This window comes from Solea senegalensis, linkage group LG1, assembly GCF_019176455.1.
Source record: "Solea senegalensis isolate Sse05_10M linkage group LG1, IFAPA_SoseM_1, whole genome shotgun sequence".
Classification (NCBI taxonomy): domain Eukaryota; kingdom Metazoa; phylum Chordata; class Actinopteri; order Pleuronectiformes; family Soleidae; genus Solea; species Solea senegalensis.
In genome coordinates this window covers 10316221-10332915 of record NC_058021.1, presented here as the reverse complement: position 1 = coordinate 10332915, position 16695 = coordinate 10316221, and the positions used below count along the sequence as shown (strand labels likewise).

The window sequence follows — 16695 nt, the reverse complement described above, 5'->3', positions numbered from 1 at the left end:
TCTAGATCAGACAGATCAGTGAGTGAGTGTGTGTGTTGTTGTCCTCTCTCTCTCTCAGTCCCAGGACAGCCGGGGAAGTTTAAAGTTGGAAGAGTGAACGACACCAGCATCGAGTTGACCTGGGAACCTGCTTACACAAAGGAGGGAATTGTCAACTATGAGCTGCTCTATAAACCGGTCAAGTTTGGCAGTTTGGTAGGATCCTTTTCCATAAATCTGTCTCCTGAGTGCATTTCTTAACATCTTAAGACAAAAGGATAGGAGGACAGTTGAAAGAAGAAGTAAAAGAAAGATTAACCTCAGTGTACTGCACACCTCTCTCTAGTGAAAGTCTCATCTCTGTCGTGTCCTCTGCTCCTCTGTCTCACAGGAGAAGCTGACCTTCACTCCGAGAAATTCTTACACAGTGGAGGGTCTGAAAGCAAACACCGAGTACTCCTTCTCCCTGGCTGCCATCTCAAGCAAAGGCATCGGTGCCTTCACTAATGAACTGGTGCACAGGACGTCACAAGCCAGTATGTCACAATTTTACCAAGTTCGCAGTGTGTTTCCTGCAAATGTCGCCCTCAAATTCACATGTGCCGTGTTTTAATCTTTGTACACAAATCGCACACACGCACAAATGAGATGACATTGTGCAGAGCTCCTGACCTGGTAAAAAGAAAAACCTGGAAAACCATCTAACCACCTCCATGTATCTCGTTTATCAACCCATCTGACCAACCCCCCACACTCATCCATCTTTGTTTAACTGTGCCTTTCTTCCCCGCGCTCAGCCTCTCACTTTCTTACACAGCCAAAACATCATGACAGATGGAGATGGAGCACCGATTAATGTTCCACTATTCCTTTTCTTCACCATCCTTTCACTTTTTCCACTCTATCAGTGTCTAATGTCTTTGAAAGGGCGAAACTGTTTGCCATTTACTGGCGAGCAGCCAGTGGTGTTGAGCATTAAAAGATGGTAGCTGGTCTGCTGTGTTGACAGGTAAGTGTCAGCCCGTGTGTATTTTGTCCGTTCTCTCCCTTGTCTCATTTTCTCTCCTTACCTCTGCAGTGAAATAAGTTAGACTGCCTGTTGGAGTTATTTTATGTCCGCCATCGTGAAGAAAAAAGAATATGTCGAGAAAATGGTGCAAGGAAAAGAATGAATTATGTAGATGTGTTTGAGGAAAGAGCCTGAAGTCCTGTGGTATGTGGCGCTATGTGTCATTTCACTGGTAAGTTTGTGTCCAAGTACAGATACAAAGATTTAATGGTCAGATCGGATTGAGAATGAAGCACAGAATGGGCTAAACACTCTCTAATGGTCATATTTCATCCTTTACATCCAAAAAGAAAGAGGGGCCCATGTGGTACATGGGGGGGGGAGGTGGCACAAGGCGGGAGGAAGGGTTTAGGAAAAGGAAGGTGCCAGATAAGCAGACTATTTCATGCAGCAGAATTAATTTCCCAGGGAGGTTATGTGCGCTTTGTTATCGCCAAGCTTTGGTGCACATCTAGATTGTCCCCTGAGGCCAACTGAACAGTGGCTGTACGGCTGAGTGGATAGATACTTGAACCCGTCAGCAAGGACTATTACACTCCCACTCACACACAAATGCAATGCACCCCTGAATTCACGCACAAGCACAGATACCTCAGCCATGGTGCATGTGTGTGTTCCTTAAGCAACGCTATATTGGGGGAGTGAGAGTCGGAATTCATCTGTGGTCATAAACTTTTTTCTTTGCTTTTCGTTTTCCTCAACTCATGTTTGTGAGTTCCGATTCACCTGTCACCACATTCATCATTGTAGCCTGACTATCCATCCTTCTATCCATCCGAGTGCCTTCCTTGCCGAGACCGTGTGTTATTATTTTCAATGTGTTGCCTAAATCCCTTTGTCCCTGTGTGAGATCTGTTTTTGTTCGTTTTTTTTTTTTTCCAATTTTCTCTTCACTCTGTGAAGCCCAAGATCTTCCCCTATGGTCCGCAGTGGAAAGTTTCAGACCACTCTATTATCCAGAGGACTCAAGGATTACGCCACCATGGGCGATGTGAAATGTGTATGTTTGTCTGCGCTCCTGTGCAGTGAACTGTGGCCCTGCTTTAGAAAGAAAGGCTTTATTTGTTTTTCATTCATAAATCGGAATCCTTTCATGCCACTGGCTATAGCCGAAGGATAAAATATAATCACTGGGTATTGGATACACATTCTCCTTTGGTATAATTAAGTTGTCCACTCAGGGTCAATACTCTTGTCTCTGGTTTATTTCATTAGGCTCTAAGCCTAACATGATACTTTTACATTATGTAGTTGTGCCCTTTTTCTTGCCTGAGTCATGTTTGTCCTTGTGTTATCGCTTTCAGTTCAGTTTATCTTAGACTTTTATTGTTTCTTTTTTTTTTTTTATCCTTATTGCCTCTCCCATTACTCATGTTTTTCCCCTATTTTCAATCCCATCCTCTTGGGTTTCTTCCTAAAACTCTTTGCCAATTGCCCTCCTTGCCCTTTGTCCAATCAGAGCCCTCAGCTGCACCCAAAGGTGTTTCCTGCGAGCGTGCCAGCTCCACCTCACTGAGGGTAAGTTGGAGGCCGCCTCCAATCGAGGGCCAGCATGGGGAATTGGCAAGTTATGCGCTCAGATATCAGAGAGTTTCTGGGGCAGGAGGCGGAGGTCAGGACCAGGAAGTTAAGTGGCTTCCTGTCCCGGCCCAACAGGGGCAGACAGTGGTAGAGGGGCTGGAGAAATGGAGCTGGTACAACATCACCATGTCAGCCTCAACTGCAGAAGGGACTGGACCTAACAGTATGGCTGTGCTGTGCAGAACTGATGAAGATGGTAAGAATGAGACCTGTACATCAGACCTTAACAATATTGATTGAACTGAATATTCACTGGCTGGACCGCTGGTCACTCAATTAATTCTGCATTTGTGGGTTTGTGTGCATGCACTCAGTTCCTGGTGCACCCCCACGTCAGGTGGATGTTCAGCCACTCAACTCCTCGGCTCTTCGAGCTACGTGGCGATCGGTGTTGCCTAGGTTACAGCAAGGCCAGATCCGAGGGTACCAGGTACATTTCAGCCGTGCCGGGAGTGGTGAATCACGCAACCTTCCCTGGATCAAAGACCTTTTATTGGATGAGTCTCAGGTGACACAATAACTGAGTATTTAAATGATTAAATGTTGTTCATTTATTATTATTATTATCATTAAACATCCCTCTCTTTGCTCCCTTGACTCACGCGTTCTCTCATCTGTCTCTCGCTGCCTGCGGGGCATGTAATGTCTGTGGGATAAGATGGAGGAGGAGGACGACTCGACCCAATATGTGAGTGCAGACTACCCAGAATTCTCTTCTCATTTTATAATTTAAGTCATAAAATACCCATTAAGTCCGTACTCAGAGAGTGAATTAGTTGCGATTAAGCTTTTTGATGATTCCTTTTTGTTAATTTTCTTATTGCTAAGTACTGACATTCCACATAACAATACTTGAATTCACTTTACAGAAAACCATTATTACAAAGTATTAGTACTAGTATTTAGATTAAACTTTTTCATTTGCTTGGTCTAGAGTACTCTAGTTTAAGGTATCCCACAACAACAATGTATTCTCTAATTGGAGAAAAATTATATGTGAAATATGTACCAATGGCAATTGAGAATGGGTGCAGTAATCCCAAATCAAAACACAGTTGAGCACTGATTGCGAAAGTTTCTCTAACACAGAAACAAGGGCATGCACTTACACCCCCTGCACGTGCACATACACATATATGCACATATCTGTCTATAAATTGAACCTATTAGATTCATATTTGGAGAGTCAAAGTGTGTCTGTGGGCATCTTTCATCCTTCATCTCTAATGACATATCATGGTCTTTCTCTCATTTAACACAGTACATGTCTTACACAGTGTACATGTCTTACACATTGTACCTTTAAACACAGTTTGAGTGTTGTGTTTTGTTTTTTTCCTTTACAGGAGCTGATTTTGGGTGATCTAAAACCAGAGACTGTGTACTCTGTCTCAGTGGCAGCATACACCACCAAAGGGGATGGAGCACACAGCAAGGCCAAGCTGGTGCAGACCCCAGGGATTGGTAAGCATTTGCACTTCAATGCACTGGGTATAGTGTCATTTATACCCAGGAGCCTGGAGAAAACAAACCCAATCATTTCTAATTCATCTAAAAGACACATATATATATATGTGTGTGTGTGTGTGTGTGTGTGTGTTACAATTGATTTTTTGCTGCCTTCTCTTTTGTTTGCAGTTCCTGGCCCTCCTTCCCTTTGGGTGCATCCAGGATCAGTTTCATCAGTTGTGGTGCGGTGGGATCCTCCTCTAGAACGCTCTGACTCAGGGTCTGATAGCCAGGGGCTGCCAGTGCAAATAGAGGGCTACCGCCTACAGTTTGGCCTGAAGAATGCCACTTTAGACACCACAGTGGAGTTCACAAATAGCGAGAAAAACTTCACTGTCCAAAACCTCTCCCCAGGCTCCACCTATATCTTTGTCCTCTCCGCAAAGAGCAAAGCAGGCTACGGTGATGTAGTGCAGCAGGAAATAACAGTCCCCATGTTGCCTCCCTTGGGGTACCCCAAAATATCTGACATTGTCACTGCCACTTGCTGCTCCATCCAGTTCTCCTGGGTTCCCCTTGCCCCAGAGGACTCCAGTGGTATCATTACAGGTTATACCATAGCTTACAAGCAGGGCACAGATGGCCCCAAACCATCTGCTGATCCTGGCCCCTCTTCCTCACCAGTCTTCCCTGCTCCCCCATGGCTGATCACACTACCAGCGAGTGTTTCCAGCTACACCATCTCGGGCCTTAATCAGAGCACAGCCTACGAGTTGCAGCTAAGAGCCCACAACAAGGCAGGGCCAGGCCCTTTCAGCCCACCTCTGTTGTGCCAAACACTGGCCTTTGAAACAGGTAGGGCTGGCCTAGGGCCATAGAAACACCCTTAACCTTGTAAGCACTGGTTCAGCTTCACATCTCTGCTCCCCTTCCTGTGGAACTCACTCCAAAACACAAAAATAAATTAAGTCTTGGCCAGTTCTTACAGGTCAACCTTTCACCTGTGCACCTTCAGAGAAGCTGAGAACAGCAAAGTCCAGGGGACCATGACTACTCCCCAATTTCCTCCAGTCACTCACTTATACCCTCATCACCTACCCTTCACCACCAGTGGAAGCAGGCTGAATGTTAATGGATGTTTGCCTCAAGAGCACTGCTTATCACAGACCCTCAGGTAAAAGTCAATACAGGGCTGGGATATATAGTATCTAATGTAGAAGGTAAGTGTTCAAGTGTTGAGTTCAAGTGAAAGCGGGCATCTGGAGCTGTATCTGCAGGTAAGCTTTTTTATCAGATAGACCTCCACTGCCACCTTTTCCAAAGCCTTTGCTGACATGGTGAATTGTGAGTCCAACAGACACGGCCTTACACTCGGAGAATGTGGCATGTCACATTTCAGCAGCTGTACTCTCTGTTATGTTATACCTTATTTCTCTTGCCATTCACTTTCCTCATCACCTGCCCATCCTGCTAACCATCATGTACTCTTGCCCTGTAACAGAACTTACTGATGCGTTCTCCGTTGTTACAGGTTAGCAGCCGGGAAGCAGAGGAGCCTGTGATGTGATCGAAATCCTCACCGTGATTGATTCTTTCTTCTTCTTTTTCTTCTTCTTTGCAGATGTCCCGAGGAATTTTTCAGTCAATCTGGCCACAAAGACCAGTGTTCTTTTGACTTGGGAGTTTCCTGAGAGCAGCAATCCATACCGCTTCACTGTACGTCCGTAATCTGCTGCATGCACTCAGTCTGTAAATGTGATCACGTCTTACATAATGCAGTGTATTTACAAGGTGTTTTTAGGTGATTGTGGTATGTAGCATATGTTTCTGTATTTTAACAACTGTTGAAGAGTTTAACTTTAAGGGCCCTCTGCTCGCCCTGCGGGATGTGGACATTATATAGATTTTCACGAAGATTTATTACAAAATCTACCAGCTTCGATGAAAACCACCAATTAACACCTTACGTCTTGTTTGTTTATTGAAGACAAACATGTTTTACAGGGGTTATACATCATCATTTCTTGGCCTTGTGTCTTCACTTGGTTGCTGGGCAACTGGTCTGGGCCAATAAATAGATTTGCACATTAAAACAGTTATTTGTTTCTTTTGCTTTTGTATGAATAAAACAGAGATACATTGTGTTAATTAGTGAGCAGATTTTCTTACCTTTGGACTATCCAGGCTTGTTCCACATTTGTTTAGCCAACTGCTGGTAGTAGTTTTACATTTAATGATACAAATAGTCTCATCCAAGTTTCTGAATTCAACAGAAAATAGGTATAAACAGTACAAAATGTGTCATTTTAATGGGTGATCAAGTATTAAAGTACAATGTAATATCATCAGCGTAGAGTATAAGTGTCTTTCCTTTGGCCTTTCTTTGTTAACTCACCAACCTTCTCCTTTTCCCAAGGTGGAGTATAATCGACTGAAGATGGAGGTGGACGCTCGGCTGAAAAAGGCAGTCATTCCAAACCTTCAGCCCGACACCAGCTATGACTTCAAGATCACTGCTCCTGAGGGCAACATGGGAGGCCTTCGCCACCGCATTACGGCCAAGACCTCTCCACCAATCACCATCCGCCGCCCTGAAATTGACCACACCCGTGAAACAGAGACAACGGTCACCATAATCCTGCCGTCGCTGGAGACTCGCAGTCCTGTCAAGTAAGACTGAAAGATGCAATGGTAGAATGATAGAATTGTCTTCCAGGCATTTGACATAATCACGGTGCATGTGAGCGTTATCGTACATAACCCTTAAACACCTAATCCTCAAAAATATCCGTCTGGACTTTTTTGCTTATTTGAACCATAAAAGGGCCAGAAAATGTCCCGTAAGTGCTTTTGCCCAGTTTTCTAGAATAACTTTAACTTTCAATATCTGGCAGTTATTTACAATGTACTGCATGTTACTGCATAGTGTTTTAACAATTTAAATTGAAGAAATTTTTTTTTTTTTCTATTTTAAATCATATTTAAAATAACATTTGTTTGAGTCTTTGTCTCGATGAGCAAAAACACACCAAAAAATGGAAACTATGTACACACGTTTATCCAACTCTTTCCTCTCGAGTGAAATTACCATAATAACCACACCTGGGCTTTGACGTGCAACTGAGATTTTAGAGACCATTGCAATTTTAGCACAAACTGTCGCATAATTACAGTAATGCAAAGTGCGCAAAAGTGATGTCTGCGATACGCTCAGGGTTAACTGACAAGTCTAGGATACATGAAAAGGGTTGCTTATGTTGTTTTGTCCTTTCTCACACAGGAATGTTTATGTTGTTGTGGTTCCACTGAGGAGAGGGCGTGGCGTCATCAGACACCTCAAGAGTCCAGATGAAATGGACCTAGAGGAGGTGAAGACCACCACAATAACAGCTCCATATTATTGTCTGTTCTTAATATGAGGAGAGGACCTATGAACACACACGTACAATTCCATCACCGAGAAGAACTGGCAACGCTTTTTTAATTCAGCATTAATGTTGTAACTATTGCTCAATTCTTTTCCATCTCTTTTTATTTCTTTCCTGTTTCAGCTGTTAAAGGATATTAGTCAAAGGCAGAAGGATTCCCGGCAGCAGAAGCAGGTGGACTTGCGCCGTGCTTACATCACAGCCCGTTTCACACCTGCCACCCTACCAGCCTTCTTTACCCTGGGAGACCAGCTGGACTATGGAGGCTTTGAAAACCGAGCTCTGGAGCCTGGGCAGGAGTATGTCTTCTTCATCCTGGCTGAACTCAACTCCACTACCGGGGTATGAAAACCACTGTGTCACATTTGTTTTCTTTCAGCACTTATAACCAGCCCCCACCCCTCCGGCGCTGTGTCTCCCCCAGAGGCTGTCACTATACCTTATAATCAATAATATGGCTTCACTGCTTGACGTCAGTCAAATTATTGTAAGCAAAAGCAATAACCTTCATGTACTTTGATCATAAATGCTAATAAAGAGAGATGCTCTCTCTTTAAAGTGTCAGTAGAAGAGATATTGCCTTGTGCTGTGCTGGCATGCACATTGATTTGAATTGAAATAGAAATAAATACACATCTTGAATTAGGATAGATTTTATTTCATGTTAGATGTTTGTTTTTATTTGGAGCACGTTTATTCTTGGGTTAGGCTCCTTTAGAACTAATAAAAAGCCACTTCAGACCTTAAATATGAAACCATTTCAGACAGGAACAAGGTCATAGTGTCGGTGTTTTCTTTATATGTTGTCTGAAATGCAAAGACTGATGAAATGTAGTTTCACATGAAACCATGCTGGTCACAGTTACAGAACGTTACAGAAATGCCTATATTAGTGTGTTTTTTTCAGGACTAAATGAAATGCTAAATACTATGTAACATCTTTTTATGATGATATTTCCTTCTCATAATACTGACCCTGGCCAACAAAAACAACACCACTCCCTGACGATGTGTCTTAACGTGTATTTTTCAGAAAATGTATGTGGCCAGCCCGTACACAGATCCAGTAATTGCCCCAGATTCAGACCCCCAGCCCTTCGACGCAGGGGATGGTCTGATCTGGGTGGTGGGACCTGTCCTCGCTGTGGTCTTCATCATCTGTATTGTCATCGCTATCCTCCTTTACAAGAAGTGAGTGGAGTGAACTTCATAAAAACCAAATGTCAAATCACACAACCGTGAGACAAACATAGACTTTTGCTGAGACCAGGTAAATGCCACAGCAGCTTTGATTCCCACTCTCACAGGATACGGATGGCTTTACTCTGTTATCATTTTCTCTTGCGGGGCAATTGTGCTTAGAGCAAACACTCCTTACTACATATTAGAATCTTAAATAATTGCTTTAGGATTTAAAAACACTCATTCCAGATGCCACTTTTAGCAAATGTTAGTCTGCTGGAGAGAGTCTAATGAACATGGGGAGATTTCAGCCAGTGTAACACTGCCTTTTTTAACAGTGCATATCAATATAAAGGCTTTAGGATTGTTGTTTTTTTTGTACCAGAATGGTTTAATGTGGATTTTCAGATATTCATCAAATTTGTTACAGTTTAGACGTGTGTTCTCCCCTCAGGCAGTTATCAACCATCCTATCCCTGCTGTATGCTTGTGTTATCTGCTGCAAGCATCAAGCTTTTGAATACAAATGCAAAATATTGATTTTCTTCTCTAACAATCTGTCTGTTTCCTTCCCCCTTTTCCTCTTATTATTCCCTCTCTTGCTCTTGTTTCATTGTAAGCAGCAAACCTGACAGGTGAGATTTATGTTTTTTTTATTATTATTCATATTAACCCACATTAAAACGCCATATCTGTTAATGTACTATTTTCTCAAACCAAGTAGTTGTGCTGAAGTTTAATTTTCTTTTTTTTAATGTGCTAACTGCGATTGTGATTCACCGGTGTCTCAGCAGCAAACGCAAGGACTCCGAGCCTGGAACCAAAAGCCTTTTGAGTAATGCTGAGATGATGGCCCATCATCCAACGGATCCTGTGGAGATGAGACGCATCAACTTCCAGACTCCCGGTATGCAAGCGCGTGCCCACGCAGACACCCAAACACACAGTCGGTATCTGCATATTAAAGCTCACCTCCAATTTCTCATCATGTGATAGTGAAATATTCATGCAGCTATTTTAACCTCGGTAAAATTATGCAGCATTGATTGTGAAATACTCCCCCGCTTCACAACCAACATGCACCTGGCAGCTTCAAGTCATTTTTTGAGAGCAGAATGGCCACTGCCCAGGTAGTACAGTCAGTGTCTAGTCATGTTGAGTCATAACGGTGTGACAAAATCTCTGATCGCCCACAGTCCACATGCTGTGCCGCAGACAGCACACCAGAACAGATTTTCTTATCGCTCTTGAATGTTTCTGAGTCAAGTTTAATGGTCATGATGATATGTCACATCAAAATGTGTTTAAAAATCGTTTTTCTTAAAGGAACTGGCATTGCTAGTAAAAAAAAAAAAACACTGTGAAGTAACTGCATGGATGTCGCTGCTCCTTGTATTCTAACACATCTGCTTGATTTGTGACATCAGGCCAATGAAGCACTTAGCAGCATTCAAACGACACATGGGATCAAATCAGTCACTTTTACTTTTGCAGTTAGAGTCTATGGAAACCTCCTTGTTGAAACGGTGGCATGATTTGTCACCTTTTCAACACTTTGCCACAGTGAAAAGGTGTAGCTGTTACCTGCCAAGTTATATAAACTACAATGATGCCATTTTATTGTTCATCCACAGATAAAGGTCTTTTTTTATCTATGTTCCTGTGACGCATATTAGAAGCAACTGAATAGAGCACTTCAGCTCTGCTATTCAATCCCCTTGTGGCAACAACACTGAGGCTCCATCCACACACACACTTCACTTCCCCTGAGATTTGTGCCTTTGAGATGATCACCCAAGATGAAATTTGTTTGCCAAAAAACGGCTGATGCTGTCTGAGGTCATTTTCATTGTGACAGGAGTGTTTTGTCGTGATTACCTGTGGGTGCTGCAGCTCCAGGCTCTGGGAGAAAATAGCCATTGAGCCTGGTTTTGATAGCTGGAGCAGCAGAATGGCTTTAACACTTTTTGTAATGCGTCCAGATGCTTTTCAATCCAAGACACGTTGAAAATGCGTCTGGGCAATGATGTCAAATGGATTTTTTTATCGTGTTCATTGAAACATTTGATTTATTGAAATAGATATTTGTTTTGTGAATGGAAAATAGATTGCTATTGCTTCCCCTTCCCCTTCCCAGAATTGCCAGCAGGCAGCATAGGTTGCTTCTTTTCTGTTTGTGCCAGTATGTGTGCGCGGAACGTTCCTAATTAGTGTCCTGTCTGTTTGCCTTGCTTAGTTGCTCCTGTGATCACGCAGAAAGCAATTTATCAAAGAAAAACAACTTACAAACGAACGGAAGCTTCCTCACTTTGTCCTCACGCATGGATCAAAATTGATTTTCTGCCTCAGCGTGTTCCTTAATATGTGATATTCTGTGATTTTAAAATAATCTTCATATCCTTGGATGAGAGTGATGTCACCCCGCACTAATTTGAGTTATTCCAGCTGAACTCGGCTTCACCTCTGACCATTATTGTCATGCAGGTATGATGAGCCATCCTCCCATCCCCATCAGTGAGCTGGCCGAGCACATAGAGCTCCTGAAAGCAAACGACAACCTGAGACTCTCCCAGGAGTATGAGGTGTGAAATAACTTATTATTCAATTTGAATAAATAGATGGCAGGCTTATTTCTTAAGGATGTTAAGCCTTAGCTTCATAAAGCAAATCTTATTTAAAATCTATATCTCTGTGTGCAGACTATATGTTCATGATTTATTCAGTCGTGCAATTAATTGCTATAACTTGTCAACATTAGAATGCACTCTCTTCCATCCTCAAGTACACTACTACGCTGCTAATGTGTCTATATTTGCTGCTTCTTCCCAGTCAATCGACCCAAGTCAGCAGTTCACCTGGGAACATTCAAATCTGGAGGTCAACAAGCCCAAAAACCGCTATGCCAATGTCATAGCATACGACCACACGAGAGTCATCATGGCTCCAATTGAAGGTAAAAGAAAAGCAGGTTAAAGAAGCTGAGAATCAAATAGGAGAGTCAGAGTGTATTAATGTTTGAAAAGTGTGAACACCGAAGAGGAAGGAAAGAGAGAGAGAGAGAGCTCTACAGATTGATGACATCTGAAATTGCAAACAGTTCTGCAGACCGGCTCTGTGCAGTGGCATGAAACTGACAAACAGCGTGTGTTCATTCAAGTGCAGCCAGCACTCCTCCGGAACAAGGAGGGGGAGAATGGATTTGATCTGGAGCTCATGCATTTACAGCAACACAGCCTTGTTTGTTTTTGTTTTTTTTATCATCCGCTAGTCATCCAGCAGCTGTCGAGAAACAAGCAGTTCATTAGGCTGTTTGATGTCATACATGAAGGTTAATTCACTATGTCGCATATGCAGATTGCAGTTTAGCAAAAGCCTCACAAGTGTCTTCTCCGCAGGTATCGTGGGGAGCGACTACATCAACGCTAACTACATCGACGGCTACAGGAAGCAGAATGCATACATTGCTACTCAAGGGCCACTGTCGGAGACATTTGGGGACTTTTGGAGGATGGTGTGGGAGCAGCGGTCTGCCTCTGTTGTCATGATGACACGCCTGGAGGAGAAGTCTCGGGTAAGGAACCAGGTCTTTACATACATACATACGTATATATTATTTATGCTTCAATTCAATAGTATTAATAGTCTAATTGTAATATTCTTTTACACCTTAAAATAAATTGAATAATACATTTCTTTAGACGTCAGCCCATGAGTCATATTTCCAAAACCTCATGGTAGTCAATTTCTATATTGAGCAGGACAGTGGTTTATAACATGTATAACAGAATGTTTTAAGTCAACTGCCACATTTATCTGCCTACACTAATAGGGCTAAGCTTTGTCTACTCAGTGTCACGAAGCTAATGCTGTAAGAAAAGGAAAGAAGATGTTGGGCCAAAATGAATAGAGCTTCTTAAAACAAGATACACAAGAACATGCTTCAAGTAAAACAGAAAATGTCTTTTCAAAACCATGGATTGTAGTTAACATTGATAAACATAACTTGAAATATTTTTGAGGGAAATCACAAATTTGGGTGAGAAAGTAATTTTTAAATGTGTCTCACTGTCTTAATACACAACTTCTGATATGGTTTCTTCAGGCTTTACATTTTCATCTTTTTATGTGTTGTTAAGGTCAAAGATATGATTCATTTTAGATCACACATTACAAAAAAAAGGTAGTGCACAAGTCATGAAACAGACAATTTTTCATTTATTTTTGTTCATAAAAATGAACTTTGAACTGTGACGTATTTATTGCTGAGGTGTGTTTATATAGTTGGTGAAAATGGAATTAGAATTATTTCATCAGATTGCTTAGGTTGTGCTGAACAATGTATGTAAGTATGTATATATGTTTTTAAAAATAAAAAAAAGCAGCCTAAATGCTCTGTTTTCTAAGGGTTAAAAACAGGATATTGTTTTTTCTCCACCCTAATACATACAACCTATATTTATAAATCATTAACGCTCATTTACAGCAATATCAAGTGAACATATTGATCCACATCTGATATATTCCCTGTCTGCAGCACTGTATAACAGTAACAGTACATTTAGCTGGATCTGTTTGGTTTAAAAAAAAAAAAACATGCAATAGAATATATGGAATGTTCAGTCCAGCCTTACAATGTATTTTTCTCTTATGAATGCAGATAAAGTGCGATCAGTACTGGCCCAGCCGCGGCACAGAAACATACGGGATGATCCAGGTCACCTTGCTGGACACAATGGAGCTAGCCACTTTCTGTGTGCGCACACTCTCCCTACACAAGGTACATTTGTTTGCTCTTTCCTTTCTTGATCCACCTTTCCACTCTGTTGTAGTTGAATTCTCATCCTTTGAAAGCTGTTTTGATCCCTCAAGTTTACTGCCAGGCACCAGGAACATTTAAACGAATAATGCGCTTCCATCGTTAATGCATGAGTAATGAATGTGGATACTCAGAGGACAATAGATTAGTACGTATTCAAACCAGGCCACGGCTCCCTGTGTCAGGTGCTGTGATGTGATCTCTATTGGAGGCAGAGCACTGTCTTACAGCAAGGGGCTAATCTAGGACTGTCAGACTGGCATGTCTCGATGGCCTACTTAACAAACACAGAAACTAGGCCAAGTGTAGCTTCCAAGTGCTTCTCTAAATTGTCATTGATGAGTTGTGACACGTCAAGTTAGGAGATATGTAAGGAGGAGACATTTTCATGGACATTTTTGCCATGCTGGTGTTTTTCTATTCCTGCCTCATGTACTGTACAGTGTAAGAATTTGAATAAAGGGTTTGTTCAGTTTTTTGAATGTATCATTGTATGAAGGTAGGTGACATTTTTTTTTTGACTATGATAAAAAGGGCAGTGGAATTGGAGCTGACACGTGTACAGTCACCAGCGGTTTTCAGTGACTTAAAGGCAGTTTTCTGTCCACGTTCCTTACATTAGAGTGGCAACAGTGAGCGGAGAGAGGTGCGGCAGTTCCAGTTTACAGCCTGGCCAGATCACGGTGTGCCGGAGTATCCCACTCCCTTCCTCAACTTCCTCCGCAGGGTCAAAGCCTGCAACCCTCCAGATGCTGGACCTATCATTACTCACTGCAGGTATACTTACATCACACACACACACACACACACACAAACACTGAAGGCACAAACAACATTTTTCCATAGGGCCTGCCAAGCAGTTCATCCAAACAACTGCATGATTGAATGCATTAAAAGGTGTTGCTGTGGAAATGTTGAGAGAAAGAAGTGTCCGTGCTATGAACGCTACCCTTATTTCACAACTGATTCATTTCAGAAGTCAAATAGTTTCTCTTATTCCTCTCTCCTCATCAGCGCTGGGGTTGGTCGCACCGGCTGTTTCATCGTCATCGATGCCATGCTGGAGCGCATTCGACATGAGCGCACCGTGGACATCTACGGTCATGTGACCCTGATGCGTTCGCAGAGGAACTACATGGTACAGACGGAGGATCAGTACAGCTTCATTCACGAGGCCCTGCTGGAAGCTGTGGCCTGTGGGAACACCGAGGTGGCTGCCAGGAGTCTGTACTCGTATATGCAGAAGCTGTCCAAGGTGGAGAGTGGAGAGCATGTCACTGGCATGGAGCTGGAGTTTAAGGTAAAGGAAAGCCAAGGGTAGAGTTTTTTAAACTCTATGGTTTTGTCTGGAATGGGGAAAAATAGTTGGTCTACTCATTTCTTTGTAAATGCAGTTCTGTCTATAAGCTGTCCCTCATCACAGGTTGCTTGTGTCTTTAAACTTAATATTAGTTTTAAATTTCATATAAAGCATGTTAATCATTCAAACAGTTGACAAAGTTGGTACACTTGACGTTACCATATAGTAAATATATAATATGGTAATTGTGTGATAACATTTTTGTAAAAGGGAAGTAATAACAATGGAAAAAGTATGTGGGACATGACAAAGGATGCATTTTAACTTTATAACATGGTAATTACCAATTCAAACATTTTAATTTGAAGGTATTACACTGATTTTTACCAGGAGTTACCAGGATATTATATGATATTACTGTAATATTATCTCCTTAACACAACACTTTTACCATTATTATTACCCAGCTGGATATTACACATAATTAGAAATAAGATGTTATTACCATAATTCAAACATGTTGTTACTTTAATGTAATATAAAATGTTACTAGTAAGAAGTTGAAATTAAAAATGTCCTTAACAATATTTTGTGTTAGAATCTTTTTGTTTTGCCTGTCTTAATGTCCCAACTCGCAGCCATATTTGCTTTTAGAAGTATTTGAGTATAGAATACACTAGTAGCTTTGTACAACAGCAACCACGCAAATAATCCTGCTCTAGACAATAGTTTAAAATTTTTAAATCTTTGTATTCACATGTGGTTCCTTTACGCTCTCACTCACTCTTTCTCTCTCACTACAGCGACTGGCAAACACCAAAGCCCACACGTCCCGGTTTGTCACGGCCAACTTGCCTTGCAACAAATTCAAGAACCGACTGGTCAACATCATGCCCTATGAAACCACCCGCGTCTGCCTGCAGCCAATCAGAGGCCTGGAAGGCTCTGACTACATCAATGCCAGTTACATAGACGGATACAGGTATGTGTGTGTGTGTGTGTGTGTGTTTTCCTCTCACGAAACACTAATACGTCCTGACCCCCTTTGTCCCCCCCGTATGATGACTTGATGAGTGAATGGAGTGGATAGGTTTTCACCGCAGCACTCTCACCTGTCAAATCCTGTCAGATCTGTCACTGCTGTACACGTTTGTCTGGCTGTACTGTGCTCGCTTCAGTCCCTGTGAAGGGGGGCAGATGCAGAAGTGCTTGTGATGACTCAGGCATTCAGAGTGTGTACACACACACGTTTTCCTGCCTGAAGCCTGTCCTCCTTTTTTAAGTCTGAGGAGTAAGAAACAAGAATGAAGGCCGGCTTCAGGTCACCAAACCGGACATTTTCACTCCCACACTGTTGGTTAATAACCAGCCAATAGAGAGGGTTGAATTGCACAAATATTCAGGAAGAATAATTGACCACAAACCCAGTATCGAAAACATTTTCTCCAAATGTCAAAAACTCCTCATCTTCCTGAGGAAACTCCAAAAATGTCCAAAAAAATATCAGTCCCAGTTTCTTTTTTTTGTCTACAGATGTTTTATTGAACCAGTCGTCACATTCAACATTACAGCCAGGTTTTGGCTCTTATGTCATCACAACCTATTAAACTTAATCATAAAAGTGAGCAGCAAAATCACTGGACTTGGACAGGAACCCGCTAATCACCACGTGCAACAACAGAAGAACCATAAAATGGGACTCTGAACGCTACAGACTCCATTTACGTCCCACACAGCCAGTACAGTCACTTATCTTCAGGCCAGAGAAACACTCATTTTCAGGACTAAAAGGGTCGATGTCAAGCTTTGTAAGCAACAAAAGGTCCTTTAGACTCATTAATGGCTGATTTACATCCTACACCATTATTTTGTTTTACATTTCTCTTTTCAA

The 16695-nt window shown here is 42.0% G+C and overlaps 1 protein-coding gene across 2 annotated transcripts in view; it reads left to right on the top strand.

The window, feature by feature from the left end:
- LOC122768129 (receptor-type tyrosine-protein phosphatase S-like) overlaps positions 1 to 16695 on the top strand; it is a 68188-nt gene that overhangs the window by 46753 nt on the left and 4740 nt on the right. The window contains exons 12-32 of one of the 2 annotated variants that reach the window (XM_044023897.1): positions 59 to 195; positions 371 to 515; positions 2508 to 2825; positions 2944 to 3137; positions 3288 to 3317; positions 3976 to 4093; positions 4268 to 4933; positions 5700 to 5794; positions 6495 to 6748; positions 7359 to 7446; positions 7630 to 7848; positions 8540 to 8697; positions 9309 to 9323; positions 9480 to 9595; positions 11173 to 11270; positions 11518 to 11641; positions 12084 to 12259; positions 13346 to 13465; positions 14127 to 14281; positions 14519 to 14804; positions 15608 to 15786. In XM_044023897.1, the coding sequence (XP_043879832.1) occupies positions 59 to 195; positions 371 to 515; positions 2508 to 2825; positions 2944 to 3137; positions 3288 to 3317; positions 3976 to 4093; positions 4268 to 4933; positions 5700 to 5794; positions 6495 to 6748; positions 7359 to 7446; positions 7630 to 7848; positions 8540 to 8697; positions 9309 to 9323; positions 9480 to 9595; positions 11173 to 11270; positions 11518 to 11641; positions 12084 to 12259; positions 13346 to 13465; positions 14127 to 14281; positions 14519 to 14804; positions 15608 to 15786 (3691 nt within the window). The remainder of the gene's footprint in view (positions 1 to 58; positions 196 to 370; positions 516 to 2507; positions 2826 to 2943; positions 3138 to 3287; positions 3318 to 3975; positions 4094 to 4267; positions 4934 to 5699; positions 5795 to 6494; positions 6749 to 7358; positions 7447 to 7629; positions 7849 to 8539; positions 8698 to 9308; positions 9324 to 9479; positions 9596 to 11172; positions 11271 to 11517; positions 11642 to 12083; positions 12260 to 13345; positions 13466 to 14126; positions 14282 to 14518; positions 14805 to 15607; positions 15787 to 16695) is intronic. The other variant, XM_044023889.1, reaches the window with a different exon arrangement.